Source organism: Emydura macquarii, unplaced genomic scaffold, assembly GCF_026122565.2.
Source record: "Emydura macquarii macquarii isolate MOO-44397 ecotype Brisbane River unplaced genomic scaffold, CSIRO-AGI_Emac_v2 contig_1170, whole genome shotgun sequence".
Lineage (NCBI taxonomy): Eukaryota > Metazoa > Chordata > Testudines > Chelidae > Emydura > Emydura macquarii.
Genome location: NW_027131307.1, coordinates 1,751,110 through 1,767,976, shown reverse-complemented (window position 1 = coordinate 1,767,976; position 16,867 = coordinate 1,751,110). Strand labels below are relative to the sequence as shown.

General features: G+C 50.0%; 1 protein-coding gene across 1 annotated transcript in view; it reads left to right on the top strand.

The window, feature by feature from the left end:
• Positions 1-16,867, top strand: part of LOC137152325 (arf-GAP with SH3 domain, ANK repeat and PH domain-containing protein 2-like) — a 91,835-nt gene that overhangs the window by 35,124 nt on the left and 39,844 nt on the right. The window contains exons 5-10 of the mRNA XM_067546881.1: positions 1,821-1,870; positions 1,974-2,103; positions 5,553-5,638; positions 6,078-6,153; positions 6,468-6,554; positions 7,976-8,076. Coding sequence (XP_067402982.1) covers positions 1,821-1,870; positions 1,974-2,103; positions 5,553-5,638; positions 6,078-6,153; positions 6,468-6,554; positions 7,976-8,076 — 530 coding nt within the window. The remainder of the gene's footprint in view (positions 1-1,820; positions 1,871-1,973; positions 2,104-5,552; positions 5,639-6,077; positions 6,154-6,467; positions 6,555-7,975; positions 8,077-16,867) is intronic.

Below are 16,867 nucleotides of genomic sequence, written 5' to 3'. Positions count from 1 at the left end.
CCAAACAAATTGCAATTAGAAATAAGGTCCAACTTTGTAGCCCTGAGGGTGATTAACCACTGGAACAAATTGACAAGGGAAGAGGTGAAGTCGCAGGTCTTGGTGTCTTCAGATCCAGCCTAGCTGCCTTTCTAGAAGATGTTTTAGTCAAATCAAATTACTGGGCTCAAAACAGAGGTAATGGGGTGAAAGTGAATGTCCCACACTATCCAGGAGGTCAGCTTAGGTGATCTAATGGTCCCATCTGTCTATAAAATCTGTGTGCCTGTGTATGCATGTGTGCACGTGTGTGTGTGTTGTCATAGGAAAGCTCAGGGCCCTCCTAAATTGTGACTTGAGTGCGTAGTTCTTTGAGGCAGTTTATTTCGAGCAGCTCGGAGAAGTGTCGGTCACCCTAAGGCTCCCGAGGACTTAAAATCATAGACCTTAGGAGGTCATCTAGTCCAGCCCCCTGCTCAAAGCAGGACTAACCTCAGCTAAATAATCCCAGCGAGGGTTTTGTCAAGCCGCAGCTTAAAAACCTCTAAAGATGGAGATTCCATCACCTCCCTAGGTAACCCATTCCAGTGCTTCACCACCCTCCTAGTGAAAAGCTTTTTCCTAATGTCCAACCTAGACCTCCCCCCTGCAACTTGAGACCATTACTCCTTGTTCTGTCATCTGTCACCACTGAGAACAGCCTAGCTCCATCCTTCCTGGAACCCCCTTTCAGGTAGTTAAAGGCTGCTATCAAATCCCCCCTTATTCTTCTCTTCTATAGACTGAACAAGCCTAGTTCCTTCAGCCTCTCCTCATAAGTCTTGTGCTCCAGCCCCCTAATCATTTTTGTTGCCCTCCACTGGACTCTAATTTCTCTACATCCTTGTTGTAGTGGGGGGCCCAAAACTGGACACAATACTACAAATGCGGCCTCACCAATGCCGAATAGAGGGGAATGATCACTTCCTGTGATCTGATGGCAATGCTCCTACTAATGCAGACTTCTGCCTTACAGACTCACATCACTAAGTTTTATACAGTATAACAGACAAAGAAACAAAGAAAAAGATGACGTAGTCAGTACTTTTCCATTAGCTCAACCTTTTTCTACATTAAGATATACTAAGAAATTCCTCCATACTGCCAATTAACCAGGGCCTCTGGTTACTATAACAATTATCTATTAGAGCTAGCAATGTCCCGTTATCTACTGACAGCTGCAAAAACCTGCAACATCTGCAAAATGTACCTATTTCAAGGCTAAGAAAGCTACTAAAAATCCAAGATGGAATCTTTAGCATTCAAGATGGAGTCTTAAAAGCTTAATACAAAATAGAATATATAACTGATATGAAAGTAGAATACAAAATGGAGTATATAAAAACTTTTCCTTTCACAGTGTGTGTGTGGCTCTGTGTATGGACGTGTGTGTTTGGGGGTGTTCCTGTTGTAGCTTTCGTGCATTCTGTTGAGTGAGCAATAGGGAAACTCGCTCAGCAATGTGCAGCAGGAGGTGATTCAGATTCTTCCTGAGGGCTGCTGGTGAGTGCAATGGTTTCACTCCAGCAGCATGCAAAAGAGGTGTCTGTGGCGAGCACTCATGTCCCCTGCCTAGCTCCCAGCACCTGAAGGTTCAGAGTGACACATCCATAGGATGCTTTTTCTGAGGATCCCATTATGTAGGAAACACTCATGGCTGACTTGCTGAGAAGCAAAAGTTGACCCAGACAGGCTACCAGCATGGTGTGGTCTGTGCAGAAAGCTCTGCCATGCTGGGGGTAAGGGACAGGGGGCCTATTGTACAGGACATTGTTACTGAGCAGTGACCCATCTCTTACCAGGACTTCAAAAAGCCTTTTGATAAAGCCTGGAAAGACTACGAGAGCAAACTGTAAGTTGACCTGCTCCGTCCTCTTTACACTGGCTCCCTTGGATCCGATTCTAGTAGTCAGGTCCAAAGGAGCCTTTCAGAGTGTTTTATCCCTTTATTCAAGCACAAAGATCGAGAAGGAGAAGCGGGAGCTGGCGAAGCAGCACGGGCTGGTGCGCAGTGAGGTGATGGGAGGGGAGATTGCTGAGGAGATGGAGAAGGAGCGCAGGATGTTCCAGTTAAACATGTGTGAGGTAAGGGGGCGGGGAGGGACCCCTGGCCTGTCTGCAGCACCGACATGTTGTGAACTCAGAGGGCTCAGCTATGAAGACCCCTAATTATCACATTTTTTTCACTTCTAATTTCCTCTTATCCGTAACTCCACTTAAATGTATTGGGGACAATGGAGAGAGGGGCGGGGGGGGGGGGGGGGGGGTGTATTAAGGCCTCTTCCTTCATCGGCCAGCCTAGCTCCCAGTGGCTGCTTTTTAGCTGCTTGTGTTGCACAGAGATGTTCAGAGTGGTCATTTCTGACCAGTTGCCTTGTTTGCTTTAGTCTGACACCTTGCGGAATTTACAGGAATTACCACTGTGCTCTTCCCCAGGCCAGCTGTGTTTGCGTCCCACCCTTCACTGGGTACACAGCCTTTGCTACTTCTGACATGCAAACACTGCTGTGTCTGATTCGTGTGATCCTCAGGGCTTGTCAGCTTCTCCCAGAGCCTCATTCAGCACCCCCACCCTTACGTACTTTCTGTGCCAGAAGCCTGGTTCCACCTAACTGAACTAGAGCCTGTCCCTTCCCCATGCTGCTCCTTAGGGCTCCCTAAAGGTAACCCCCTCCTTATTCAGCCCTCTCCTCTTGACCCACTGAGTCCCTGACGTCTCTGGCTTGGTTAGTCTTGCATGGGGAACTGGAAGCATCCAGAGAAAGCTCTCACAGGAGCCCTGGATGTAGTCTTCATCCCAGCCACCTAAATGTGGCTTCCACGTGCTCCCTCCTCCTCAGGGAGCATGCTCAGTGCAGTGGAACATTCAGTGAATTCACAAGCAAGACTCTGCTGAGCATGTGAAAATGGCAATTTTCTGCCCCTTATAAATAACTCAGCCAGCCAAATCTGACCCACATGACAAAGGGATAGCAAAGGTGCCGCTCTGACCCCAGGACAGCCCCTCAAACACCGAGTCCCTGCTCCAAATTCCAAAGCCAGTAAGCTCTTCAATCCAAGTTAATGTCAGCAAATGTAAGAAGCAGCCTCCACTGGCACTGCAGCAGTGTAGGGGAGGGGGAAAGATAGTGCTTAGCTTGGCCCTTGCTCCTGGCTCCAGAACTGTGCAGAAATCCCAGGCCATAGTACCAAGGATCAAATGGTACCCCTACTCCCTTGAGAAAGAAAGAAATTCCAGGGAGGAGTCAGCCCCAGGGTCAGAGAAACTCCATCAACAGGAGCGAGCACAGAGCGTGACCTATTCTGGGGCCCTCAGACACTGACGGTGTCCCAGGACCCCGCATGGCTATCTCCAGCATTGCTCTGAGCACTCTTCTGTGCTGATTTGGCTGCCAGCTCCAGCTTCTTCCTACCCCCTCCTCACACAGTTTGACTCCAAAGTCTCCCCATGCTCCTTCCCTTTGCTCCCTTGCCCTACCCACCCTATAATACTTGTAAGAGAGACAGAAATAACCTAACCCAACCCTTTCTCCCCCTCCACCCAAAAAAAAAATGGAAAATGGACTGGACTGAAATGAACTGAACTGAATTGAAAAACAACCCCCACCACTCAGAAGGGAGGAGAAATCCCTGCCCCTGCTCCTGGCTTCTATCCCTGCCCCTCCAAGGGTTGGTCTGTCTCTCCCTGTTCCTGGTCTCATTTTGGTTTTTGGACTTGAGTGCGGGTGCTGGTGGTGACCTGTGCAATACTGGAGATCAGACTAGATGATCCGGTCATTCGTTCTGATCTTAAACTCAAGCCTTAAACTATGGGACTCTGGGTTATTTTGACTGTCAGCCCCAAAGACATACAATACGTTCAGAAGGTTGGAAAGCTGGTCAGTATTGTTCAAATTACTTAGCTGTCATTGCTCTCAGCCTTGGAAATGGTTGTATCATTTCTGCTGAAACTTTCCTGAGGCATAAATCTGGCCTCAACAAGTCACCCCAAACTGGTAAAGCTTGGCATAGTTATAAGCAACTAAAACCAGGAAGTGTTAGGTAACTTTCATATAGTAGTTGCTGTGGTTAGATAGGAACAAGCTTATATCCCTGCGCTGAGCTGAGCAGGATTCAAACCAGCCAGTCACTCAGAGGCAAAATGGTCTGTAGCAACACCCTCAATCATCCTGTCCCTCATCAGAGTGAAGGGAAAGGAAGGGTGAGGCTGCTTGCTGAAAAAATGCATTTATTGACCCCCTTCCAGCCACTTTGGAGCTGACGCAGGGTTGGTCTCCCCTCTCTGCACACAGGCAAAATCTCCCCCACACTCCGTTTTGTCTCAAACACACTCTGTCAGCCACCCTCTATTCTTAAAGGACCAGCTCCCATTAGCCAAATACAAGCCCTGAAAATGCAACAGTAAAACATACTAGCCCAGCACTTCCACATTCACTTCTAATTACAAGGTTCTGCAATGCAAAGTCATTCCAACAGTTACTTCAGGTAGAGCCCTGTAAATCCCCACAGATATCTGCTTCATAGCTGCAGATATCCATGGAATATTTTTGCAGATCATGGATGGATGCTGATACCAGTTTTATATTTAAAGCCCTGCAAATCTGTGAATATCCACAGATCATTTTTGCGGATTGCAGATCGGATGCTGATACCAATTTTGTTTCAGGGTCCTTCCATTAACTGTTATAAATATATATTTGAACCTACAACACAGACCACTTACACATTAAGTACAGGAGTAACGGGGGGCTTGTATGCTATTATTCTCTGTGCTGGATCCTCCGTACAGGGAGCCACACCACACACACACACTCAGTGGGTTACATAAGTATTTGTGAGACAGTGGAACACTGGGCATCAGGATTCTTAGTTTCTGTTTCTGGCTCTGAAACCAGATTGTGGTGTAGTGGTTATAGACTGGCTAGCTAAATGTGACACCACCTGTTCAGGTCATCTCTGGGGTTTGAGCCCAAGGCCTCTGGATGTAAACACCTGAGTCACTGACACTCGACCTTAAGAACCAGACCTCTTAAGCATGGAAGTGTAGCAGAGTCATAACATCCTATATGTGGTCTAGCTTCTAAAGCGTAAGCAATCCACACTGTGTTAGTGTGGGATACACTAGGTGCTAGTCTGACATGCATGTTCTGAGAGGCGTGTGGCAAAGTAAATGAGACATGGCCTTCTAGTATGAGAGCCCTGGGTTAGCATCAAATGACCTCACTCCCAGTCACCAGTGACTTTGTATGAAACTTTGGCTCACAATAAGGGCTGTGAAGGGCACAGAAGTGTTAATAGGAGCTAGTGGAAGAGCTGGGGCTAGTCTCCAGGCTTACAGATCAGTGCACCATCTACTAGGGCACTGTGTTAGGCAGTCTTTGCCAGTCTCTGGCTTGCTTCCCAAGAAGTCTATAGCTAGACAAAGAATGGCAAGACTGCAGTAGTGGGGGTCAAAATCATGTTATTTACAAGTGTTGGCAACACAGAACAATGCGGAAGCTTGCAGGTAACTACTGGATGTGTTTTCCCCTCAGTATCTGATCAAAGTGAATGAGATTCAAACCAAGAAAGGAGTGGACTTGCTGCAGAACCACATCAAGCATTGCAATGCTCAGTTCAAGTAAGACTGACCAGTCATCTTTATTCCCTACCCTCCCTTCCTTTGCCAGGTCTCCAGTTTAACTGAGGAGACCGAGGCATTGATTTATTTTGCAGTGAACAAATATCCTGCAGTCTCTCTCCATCTGTGTGGCAACATGCTCAGCTTCCTCTTCCCTCTGGAGATGGTATAGCCATGGGACTCCGTGCTTGTGTTTGTCCTGCAAATTACTAGGTACTTACTTGCATTTTGACAGTGCAATACAAAACCAGTTAGAGTGCTGGCTTCGCACACCTCCGTTTGTTATCTCTCGTTATTATTAGAATCTGGGTTTCCTGCTATGGGGCATGGGGCCAAAAGGGTTAATAATGACACAGCAAAGCCAAGACACAGAGGTATGTAATTCCAATGCCAGAAGTGTTATTACAAACTAGTCTCTCACATTAGCTTCTCCTGTTAGTTTTTTCCAGGAATGTTTAAAAGCAACAGAAACGCTTAAGCAGTTTATAGAGAAGCTCACCCCTGAGCTACAGAGTGTGAGTATGCGTCATAATGTCAATTCATTAGAGACCAAGGCAAGACAAACTGCAGTGCTGTGGTGGAGATAGGCTTTTGGAGAAGCCTGTATTACAGTAGTACATGCCCTGTGATGGGTGCTGCACGGGGGGAGAACATTAGCCTGGCCTGTGTTTTCAATATGGTGCTTCCCATAGGAATGGGAACTTGTGTGTTATGTAGTGTGGGAGAGACATGCCTGTCTCGCCTAAGAGAATGAGTGAGATGTACAACCAGAGGCAAGCGCAATCCAGCTCCCCTGCTAACACAATCACTGTGGTGTGATGCCTTTCAGATGAAGGTCAGGCAGGACGAGGAGAAGCAGCAGCTGTGCTCCCTCCGGGATCACCTGAAAACAGCATTACAAATGGAGCAGAAAGAGGTAAAGCCTCTGAGCGGCAGGTGTCCCCCTTCTTAGGAGCTGCTATTGCGGCTGCTTGGTGTAGTATTTGTGGGGCGCAACCAAGCAGAGTTCCAGCCAGCCCCATACTGTGCACTGTAGGGAATGATGCATATGCAGCATTGCAAGTCTGTCTCGTTCCTGGCTGCGGGCTGAGGCCTGGGAGGTGGGCTCCCCAACACTTCGACAAGGGGGTGCGCACCCTAGGGAGCTCAGAGTCAAAAGGGAGAAGCTGAGGGCTCTGCTCTCATGAGGGCCCTGCAGAGGTCTCATTTGGGGGCTGTGGATTGGATGTGATGAACGAATTTCACATGCCTGGAACGTGCTGGAGTTGCAGCCGTGGGGACCAGAGCCCATTCTTCCCGGAGCAGGTGGAGAATGGGAAGTGGAGGGCATGTCCTGGCAGCGCACCCCTCCCTGTTCCAGAGGGATCCAGCTGTGGAGATGCCTGACTGTCCCAGTGCAATAGATTGAGACGGAGGTCTTGTCATCGTTTCTGCCTATTGAGTTTGCTAGCTGCCTCCCTCCCTGACTGCCTCATCCCTTTGCAGCCTCCCTGAGGACTGTGCACATGCCAGTGGGCAGCGCAGTCTGGGTCATGCACATCCCCAGGCTGGGCCATGCCATGGCAGGGAAGAGCCCAGCCTGCCCTAGCTGTAGGGAGTGGGGACTCCAGAGAGAGGGGAAGAGCCCAGAGTGTCCCCTTGGTACCTGGCAGAGGCTGCGGGAAGAGGAGGAGATGAGGGGCCCAGAGGCAGATTGGGATGGGGAGAGGAGCCCTCCAACACCTCTCTGGTAAGGCCCCCACTCTCCCTCTCACTCCCCTCAGCAGTAAGCACCCCCAAATGATAGGCGCTCCAAACCTGGCCACTCGCAGATTCAGCATGCTGGCAGCCTCCGCAAGGCTGTGAGGAGTCGCCTTCCCTCCTAGGGGCACGCAGTGTCCCCAGGGCTTACACTCACTGGCCTCCCTGCTGACGAAAAGGGCCTGTTCTGCTGTTGGCTGTGTAACATGGACGTGATTCCCCCTTCCTCCCCCCCACACCTCCTTTCACCCAGGCCACAGAGAGCGGCTCAGCAGGAATAGCCTCAGTCACTTCTGCCTTGCGGCAGTTTGGAACCAGAGCCGGCCAGGCCCAGCTCCAGATCAGGGCAGAGCTGCCGAGCTGCCTGAGGGGTCTGTACCTCTCGATGATGTCTGTGTTTGTTCCCGGGGCACTGCTTTCTGAGTTTGGTTCTCGCCACAGTCATAGTATTCTGCATTAACAGCACACCTCATCCCCGCACGGCACCTTTCCGACTGGTCAGGCTGGACTATCCCGGCAGTCAGGAGGAGTCAGCCTCGGGAGAGTTCTGGGTGAGATATGGCCATGGACTAACGGCTGCCTCTTTCTGTCTGCTAGGACTCTGTTAGCAAGCCGCTGCAGTACAACATGCACCAACTGCAGGGGAACAAGCTGTACGGCACCGAGAAAGCAGGGAACCTCTTTAAGAAAAGTGATGGGTGAGTGCAGATGTCACTAGTCTGCAGCCTAGACAGTATGGATCTTCACTGAAAGTGGTCTGAGGAGCCCCCTGCCGCCTCTTAGCTGAATTGCTGAACTCCCCTTGATACTGTGTCTCCGCAGACTGCATTCCTTTTGGATCAGACAGGACCAGTGCTGTGTGCAATGAAAACGAGGAGCAGCAGCATAAACACAGGGGAATGAGAAATAACATGGGAGGCTCTCATGACAAACAAGCTGCATGGGGGCTGGGCTTAGGGATGACAGCACAGTCCAATGTATAAGGCAGTGGCACAGCAATCAGGAGACTTGGCTTCTATTCCTGGTTCTGCCATCCACTAGCTGTGGCCCCTTGCTGCCCTGTGTCTCCCCTAGCCCCTCTGTCATACAGGGATCATGGTACAGAGCTCTTGTGAATGGCTTTGGGGTCTGTGCAGGAAGATCACTTAATCACATCACTTAATATCTTCGCTAATGATGTGGGGCAGTGACGTTAGTGAAACGTTCAGGGAGGCTAACCTGAACAGAGTGCCGTGCCACTGAGATGGGGGAGGATTGCAAAGGGACCTGGAAAGACCTGAAACTGGGTAGAAAAAACCAAAGGATATTTAGTTTGGGGGTCTGCCACTAATACTCCTGGGGATGATATTGGGAACACCGTGTTCAATGGGAAGGAGTTCAGGGGTATCTGGGATGCTGAGAGACATGTATGACGATAGTAGACAGCCTGTTTGTCACAGTTCAGGGCTGGCTGCACCTGTCCCTATTTTGGGTCTCTCTGAATGCACCCTCTCTAGATCTGAGGCCTCTAGCTTTCACTTCTCTAGGGTGGAGTCCTGTGATTCCCCCACTCACACTGGATCCTTGTCTTCCAACTGCGTGACCATCAGCTCTGACTGGATTTGGAACCTGTGGGTCGTCCCTTGGGGAACTGTGATGAATATAGAGACCTAGATTGCTTCTGTTGTCTATTGTGACCAGCAGTAACACAGCATAATGAAAGACAAGGATTTTAAAACAGCAGCAGACCTACACACATCTCTATCATAGCAAGAGTCCCTCTTTCTTTGAGTGACGGTCCTTATGTGGATTCCAAACGTAGGTGCGCATGTGTGCCCTGCGTCGGACAATTCTGTAGCAGTGTCTGTCATGCGTCGACCTCATGTCTGCAGCTGAGGCTGTGTGCACCGACACAACTCCAGTTCTCTCTTACCACAGAACCCCTGTTCCTCCATGTTCTTAGCCGAGCTAAGAGAGTTAATTGTCCATTCTGCATACGTGTATGTATTATAGATGGTATTTTTCTTTTTTTTCTAGTGTATTAGTACTGTAGTTAGTTAGGTTTCTTTTCAGACTTTTTCCCCACTGGGGAGAGACTTCCTTCCAGGGGTTATGTCCTGGCAAGTCAGCTTCAAAACCTATGCTTTGTGCCCGCGCTTCTTCTCTGTGAGCAGCAAGCACCAAAGATGCATCTACTGCCTCGGTGAAGCCCACATCACTGTCCATGGCACCATTTGCCATTCGTTCCTGCCCCGTATGTGGGAAGCCAGGGAACTTCGTCTCTGTAAGTTCCTCGTGGAAGAAGCAATGCACCCATGTGCACAGTCAGATCCAGCAGTACTGCCACCTGACAAGCCCTGCTGTGAGCATAAGAAGATTGGCCAAGAGCATAAGGGTGGATCACGGTCTGGGACTGCCCCTGAACGCAGCCTTGCCTCCCCATCCTGGGCCTGGTCAGATGAGAAGTCACACTTTGACCCAGCTGCTCCAGCTCCCAAGAAGTCCAGGACAGAGCATAAAGAGAATCACCGCCACGATCTGCTAGTGCCACTACCAACTATGGTCACCACTCCAGTGCTGTCCTCACTGCACCTGCTGCTAGCACCCCCAGCACCATTGATGCCACTGGGATCCTTCAGTCTGCCACAGATGGTCCCCTGCACACAGTCACCTGGACGCTGCTGCCCACTGCAGAGTTGCTGCTGCCTTATCTGGGTTTGACTTTGCCTTCGCGTTCCCTGGGTGCATCGGTCCTGCCTTATTCGGCAGTGAACCCTTGCTGCTCCTCCCAGAGAGGCATGCGCCTTGCACCCGCCTCGAATTGGGGGCACCATCGGCTCCTCTGCTGCCAGAACCATCCTCCGAGTTCATAGAATCATAGAAGATTAGGGTTGGCAGCGACATCAGGAGGTCATGTAGTCCAACCCCCTGCTCAAAGCAGGACCAGCCCCAAGTAAACCCTCCCAGACAGGGCTTTGTCAAGCTGGGCCTTAAAAACCTCTTCGAATGGAGATTCCACCACTTCTTTAGGTAACCCATTCCAGTGCTTCACCACCCTCCTAGTGAAAAACTTTTTCCTAAGGTCCAACCTAGACCTCCCCCCCTGCAACTTGAGACGATTGCTCCTTGTTCTGTCATCTGCCACCACTGAGAACAGCCTAGCTCCATCCTCCCTGGAACCCCCACCTTCAGATAGTTAAAGGCTGTTATCAAATCCCTCCCCCCCATTCTTCTCTTCTGCAGTCTAAACAAGCCTAGTTCCTCAGCCTCTCCTCATAAGTCATGTGGTCCATCCCCCTAATCATTTTTGTTGCCCTCCACTGTACTCTTTCCAATTTGTCCATATTCTTCCTGTAATGGGGGGCCCAAAACTGGACACAGTACTCCAAATCTGGCCTTGCCAGTGCTGATTAGAGGGGAATAATCACTTCCCTCGATCTGCTGGCAATGCTCCTACTAATGCAGCCCAATATGCTATTAGCCTTCTTGGAAACCAGGGCACACTGCTGACTCCTATCCAGCTTCTTATCCACTGTTACCCCCAGGTCCTTTTCTGCAGAACTTCTGCCTATCCCCTCGGTCCCCAGTCTGTAGCAGTGCATGGGATTCTTCCTAAGTGCAGGACTCTGCACTTGTTCTTGTTGAATCTCATCAGATTTTTTTGGCCCAATCCTCCAGTATGTCTAGGTCACTCTGTATCCTATCCCTATCCTCCAGTGTATCCACCACTTCCTCCAGTTCGAGGGCTTCTCCAAGCCAGATCCCTCTTTCTCACCTGTCTAGTCTCACGTTCTGGATCCCTGGTGCAGACCACTCTATGCTCTGGCTTACAACCCACCGCTGAGCTGTGGTACCAATACCCGCACGGTCTGCCATTGTCCAGGGACACTTATGCTTGGCCCTACTGGCCCCCCTAGGACTCATACTGGGACCGTGGTGCACTGTTGTTAACATTGTATTGGCCATCCCCAGTCCAAGCCGTACCAGGAAGAGGTAGTACAGTCAGTACTGCCAGTTCCGCCAGTGCCTCCTCGTCACTGGTTGAGGTGCTGATTCCACCCTCCCTCTCCTCCCGTTGACCATAGGCAATACTACAAGTGGTGGAAGATCTCGGACCCCCATTGGAGGAGGTCTGGGGGACATACCACCAGCTCCTGGACATCCTCCAACTGGAAGGACCCTCCCAGAGCGCCCTTCCCATCGATGAGGCCATCCTGCAGCCGGCGCAGATGATCTGGCACATGCCAGCATCTTATGCCCCTACCCCCAAGCACGCAGAGAGGCACTACTTCGTTCCATCTGAAGAAGTGGACTTCCTTTTCTCCCACCAACCCCCAACTCACTGGTGGTCCATGTAGCAATGGAAGGAGCTTGCCAACATCTCCATTCCACCCCTCCTGACAGGGCAGTGAAGAAAATGGACCTATTGGACAGGAAGATTTACCCTTTCTGCAGAACTCCAGTTTTGTATCACCAACTGCCCATGCCCGATGACAAAATACAACTTTCACACATGGTCCCAGTTTTCAGATTCAAAGATTTTCTGATGCCAGACAAGCAGCAACAGTTCCAGGCACTGCTGGATGAGGGGAAGCTCATGGCCAAGATGAGCCCTCAAGCAGTCAACTGCCAACACTGCCTCCCTCTGTTTGGCAGCTGGCGTTATGCTCCATCGGGATTCCAGGCTCCAATCATCTAGATTCCCCAAAGAGACCAGCCCACTCTTCAGGACCTACCCTTGGACACCCACAAGCTCCCTCCATTCCCTCAAGGATTCTCACACCACTCTGAAGTCGCTCAGCATTTACATCCCGGCAACTGAGACAGTCCTTCCGCCCCTGTTCCCATGCCCCCATCTGCCGTACTTTCTGCACCAGCAAGAGCTGCCCTGGCATCGCCAGCACTCTCAGCGGCCACGCTACTCCGCCGTTGCCACCTCCACTTCATCAACCCTCTCAAACTGCCAGCCTAAACAACAGTTTTGACTCCCAGTTTGAGACCGGTGAACCTTCTCCTATCCCTTCCCCAGTGCCCCATGTCATTTTGGGGACCATTTTGCCCTATTTGCCCACAATTGGGGCAAGATCACAACGAACCGATGAGTACTGAACATTATCCATCGGGGTAATCTCTTGCTCTCCCCTCATCGTCTGCCTCATGGTGCTCATGGAGATCCTTCCCCCTGAGATCTCCTCCGACAGAAAGCAGATGCCCTTCTCTGAAAGGGTTCCATAGAGCCATTTCCCCTCCATTACCAGGGCCGCAGCTTCTGTTCCCCATACATCCTCATTCCATAGAAGGGAAGGGGCCTCCGCCCTATTCTGGATCTATGGGTGCTCATCAGGTTTATACAGAAATTCAAGTTCTGATGGTGACGCTCTTCTTGGTTATCCCTTCCCTTCCCCAGGGAGCGTGATTCGCAGCTCTCAACATGAAAGATGCCTATTTCCACATCAACAGTCACCCAGCTCACCAGAAGTTTCTCCATTTTATGGTTGGACATTCCCATTATCAGTTCTGTGTCCTCCTCTTCAGTATTGCAACTGCTCCCTGCGTCTTCACAAAAGTCTTCACTGTGCTCGCAGCCCAAGTGCACCATCTTGGCCACTTGGTATTCCCCAACCTGGGTGACTGGCTCCTTATCGTGCCATCCCACAGGCACCTCTTATCAGCCATCCTAGCCCTTTGCAGCCTCCTCGCTGCTCTCTGGAGGAAAAGTTAGTCCTCGCACCTACACACCAGATCACCTTTATTGGTGTGTGCCTGAACTCCATCTCACCCCAATTCTTCCTTCTAGCAGACCACTTTGCTGCCCGCACTTCTATCATTACTGCCTTGCACTGCACCCCACGCACCTCCATTTGCCCATGTCTTTCCCTTCTTGGCCACATGGCGGCTTGTACTTCCGTGATGCCCCATGCCTGCCTCCACATGGCTGCCTTCAGATGTGGCTCCTGTCTATCCACAAGCTGCAGACAGACCACTTGGTCAAACTCATCCTGCTTCCACAAGCTGTCCTGGCTTCCCTCATGTTGGGGACCGACCTGTCCAAGGTCCTGGTCAGTACACCTTTACACTCTTTACACTTCTCAACCCCCCATGCCACTCTCACCACGGACACTTACCTCACTGGCTGGGGTACCTATCTGAATGGTCACATGGCCCAGTGCCTCTGGACTCTACAAGAAGCCAGAATGCATATCAAAATCTTGGAGCTGAGAGCCTCCCGTCTTGCCTGTTGGGCATTCCTCCCCCTCGTACAATCTCACCACATTCAACTGCTCTCTGACAACACGACTGCAGTAGTCTACATCAACAAGCAAGGCAGCGACAAGTCTCCCTCCCTCTGTGCAGAGGCTGTCCACCTCTGGAACTGTTGCATCAAGCATGGTGTCACGCTCCAGGCTGCACATCTCCTGGATGCCCAAAACTCCCTCACGGACATGCTCAGCAGATCCTTCAATGAGAACTATGAGTAGGAACTGCACAATCCCACCCTACACTCTGTTTTCCTCAGGTGGGGCACCCTGCGCTGGGACTGCTTCGCGACCGAGAACCACAAACTACCCCTTTATTGCTCTAGGACCTAGACCAGTGACCTCTGCTATGCTTTTCGCCCATTCCCTGCACTCACAAGTCCTGCGCAAGGTTTGCCAGGACCAAGCAATGGTCCTACAGATAGCCCCCTTTTGGCCTCACCAATATGGATTCACAGACCTCCTCTGCCTCTCCACTCAGCCCCCGCTCTGCACACACCCAGATCTCCTCACGCAAATGCAGGAATGACTCCAGCACCACTACCTGAGCCCGTTCCACCTCACAGCTTGGTATTTCAATGGAGCTCATGAGTAGACAGAGCATGCTCCACCCTAGTACACAAGGTCCTCACTGGAGCAAGAGGCCATCTACTGGGGCCTGCTATCAAGCGAAATGGAAATGGTTCCTCACCACCACCATTACCTGCTAGACTCCACATCCATCCCTCTTCTCCTCAACTACCTTCTCCGACTCAAACTGCTTCACCCACAACTCCATACGGGCCCACCTGGCGGTGCTCCATGCCTTCCTGCCTCTGTCTTCACTCACCCAACCACTGTTGGTTTCCTCAAAGGTCTGCTCAACACCTTTCCACCAGTACTCAAACCTATCTCTTCCTGGGACCTTAATAATACTCTCTCTGCCCAAGCTACCCTTCAAACCCCTTGCAATGTGCTCTCTCCCTCTCTCTCTCCCATGTCTCAGTGAAGATGATCTTCTTGGTCACCGTCACGTTGGCATGATGTGTTAGCAAGCTGGCAGCCATGATGGCTGATCCCTCCTCACCATCATCCATAAGGACAAGATCTCCTTATGCCTGCACCCCAAATTCATCCCTAAGGTAGTGTCCATGTTCCACTTCCACCAGTGCATCCACTTCCCAGTCTTCCATCCCAAACCCCATGCCTTTCACACCAAGGTGTCCAAGCTAAATATAAGGTGGGAAAGGCTGTTAAGTATGAGGGGTTCACACGTTGTAGGAGATCACTTAAAATGAAGTGGGCAATTAGCACCTCTGCAGTGCAGACAATGGCGGGTTAGTGGGCATCAGGAGTCTTACAAATTGTGGTAATGGACCATAATCCGGTGTCTCTACTAAATCCATGGTTTTAGTGTCCAGCAGAGTTCTGTTTAAGTTCCCAGGCTCATCTTCTGAAGGTGTTGTCCAGGTGTCCTTTGAGGATGAAGACAGAGGTCAGATTGGAGTGAGCATGTTATGAAAAGTGTTCACCCATGGGTCATACAGTGGTTTGGCTTTTGTCATTTTTCTATGTGAGTTCATTTCATAGCGTAGTCATTCTTTGGGTTCAGCCACATATTTTTTATCTGGGGATTTGAGGCACTGGGTGAGGTACACCATGGGTTGCAATAGGCAGGTGTAAGACCCTTAGATCTTGAAAGGTGCACTGTGTGGGGGGATTCTGATCATCAGAGCAGTGGAGATGTGTTTGCAGGTTTTGCATGTGTTGTTCAGACAGGGTTTGGTGCCACTTTGAGTTGTTGTGTCCTGGTCCATGGGCAGCTTGCCTCTGGTTATGAGCTTGGTACGGTTGGGAGGTTGTTTGAAGACCAGAACAGAGGGTTCAGGAAAAATTTCTTTCAGGATGTAGTCCACATCAAGTATGGGCTGTTATTGTTTGATGATACCCTGTATCTAGTCAGGGTGGTAGCTGACAACTAGCAGTGTGCAGTTGTGTTTGTTTGTTTGTTTTCTCTACTGAAATAGATTCTTCTGGGGTATTTGGGTGGCCCATTTAGTGATGCAATATGCTTCTCTGCTGGAGCGTCTTTGTTTAGTGAAGGCAGTTTTCTCTTCGGAACATATTCTGTGGTGTCTTGAGTGCCTGGCTGTAGATAACAGATGTCTTGGTGTGTCTGGGACTTGCTGGATCTATGGCGGTAGATGTGGGGATCCATGGGTTTCCTGTGTATAGCTGTCTGTAGTGTTCCATTGCTGAAGCTGATTGTGATATCCAGGAAGCTGATGCTAGTATGGGAGTGTTCTACAGAGAGTTTGAGTGATGGGTGAAGTTGTGTTGGAAATCTCTGAGGGAGTCTAGGTTGTCTGTCCAGAGGATGAAAATATCTTCAATGTATCTCAAGTATATTGTTGGTTTTGTGGTGCATTTTTCCAGAATGGTTCATAAAGAACACCACAGACAGCCATATACAAGAAATCCATGGATCACCACATTCACCACTTCACAGATCCAGTAACCACCCCAAACACACCAAGAAATCTGTTATCTATAGCCAGGCACTCAGATAGCACACAATATGCTCTGAGGATAAAGTCCAGGTTACACACCTTAACACACTTAAAACTGCCTTCACAAAGCAAGAACAATCCACCAGAGAAGTAGATCACATCGTGGAAAGGGCCATCCAAATACCTGGGAAGAACCTGCTTTAATACAGAAAAAGAAAAAGCCACTGACTACACACCCCTAGTTGTCACCTCACCCCATATTGGAATCCATATGGGGTATTATCAAACAATTACAACCCATATTTGATGGGGAGCACATCCTGAAATAAATCTTTCCTGAACGCCCTCTTCTGGCCTTCAAACAACGCCCCAGCCTCACCAAACTCATCCTCAGAAGCGAGCTCCACACAGACCAGGACTCACCAACTCAAAGCAGCACCAAAACCTTCCAGAACAACAGATGCCAAACCTGCAGACATATCTCCATTGCTATGATGATCAATAACCCTCCCTGCCTCACACTTTTCAAGATCCATGGGTCCTACACATGTCTATCGCAACATGAGGTGTACCTCATCCACTGCATCAAATCTCCCAAGTGTGTGGCTGAAACCAGACAATCACTATGCTCTAGAATGAACTCACCAAAAAAAAAGATAAAAGACAAAAACACATATCACACTGTAAGGGTGCTCTGTCACAGTCACCGTCTAACTCACAAATGACTCAAAGACTCTCTGGTGTAACAACCGCCAGTGCAGTTT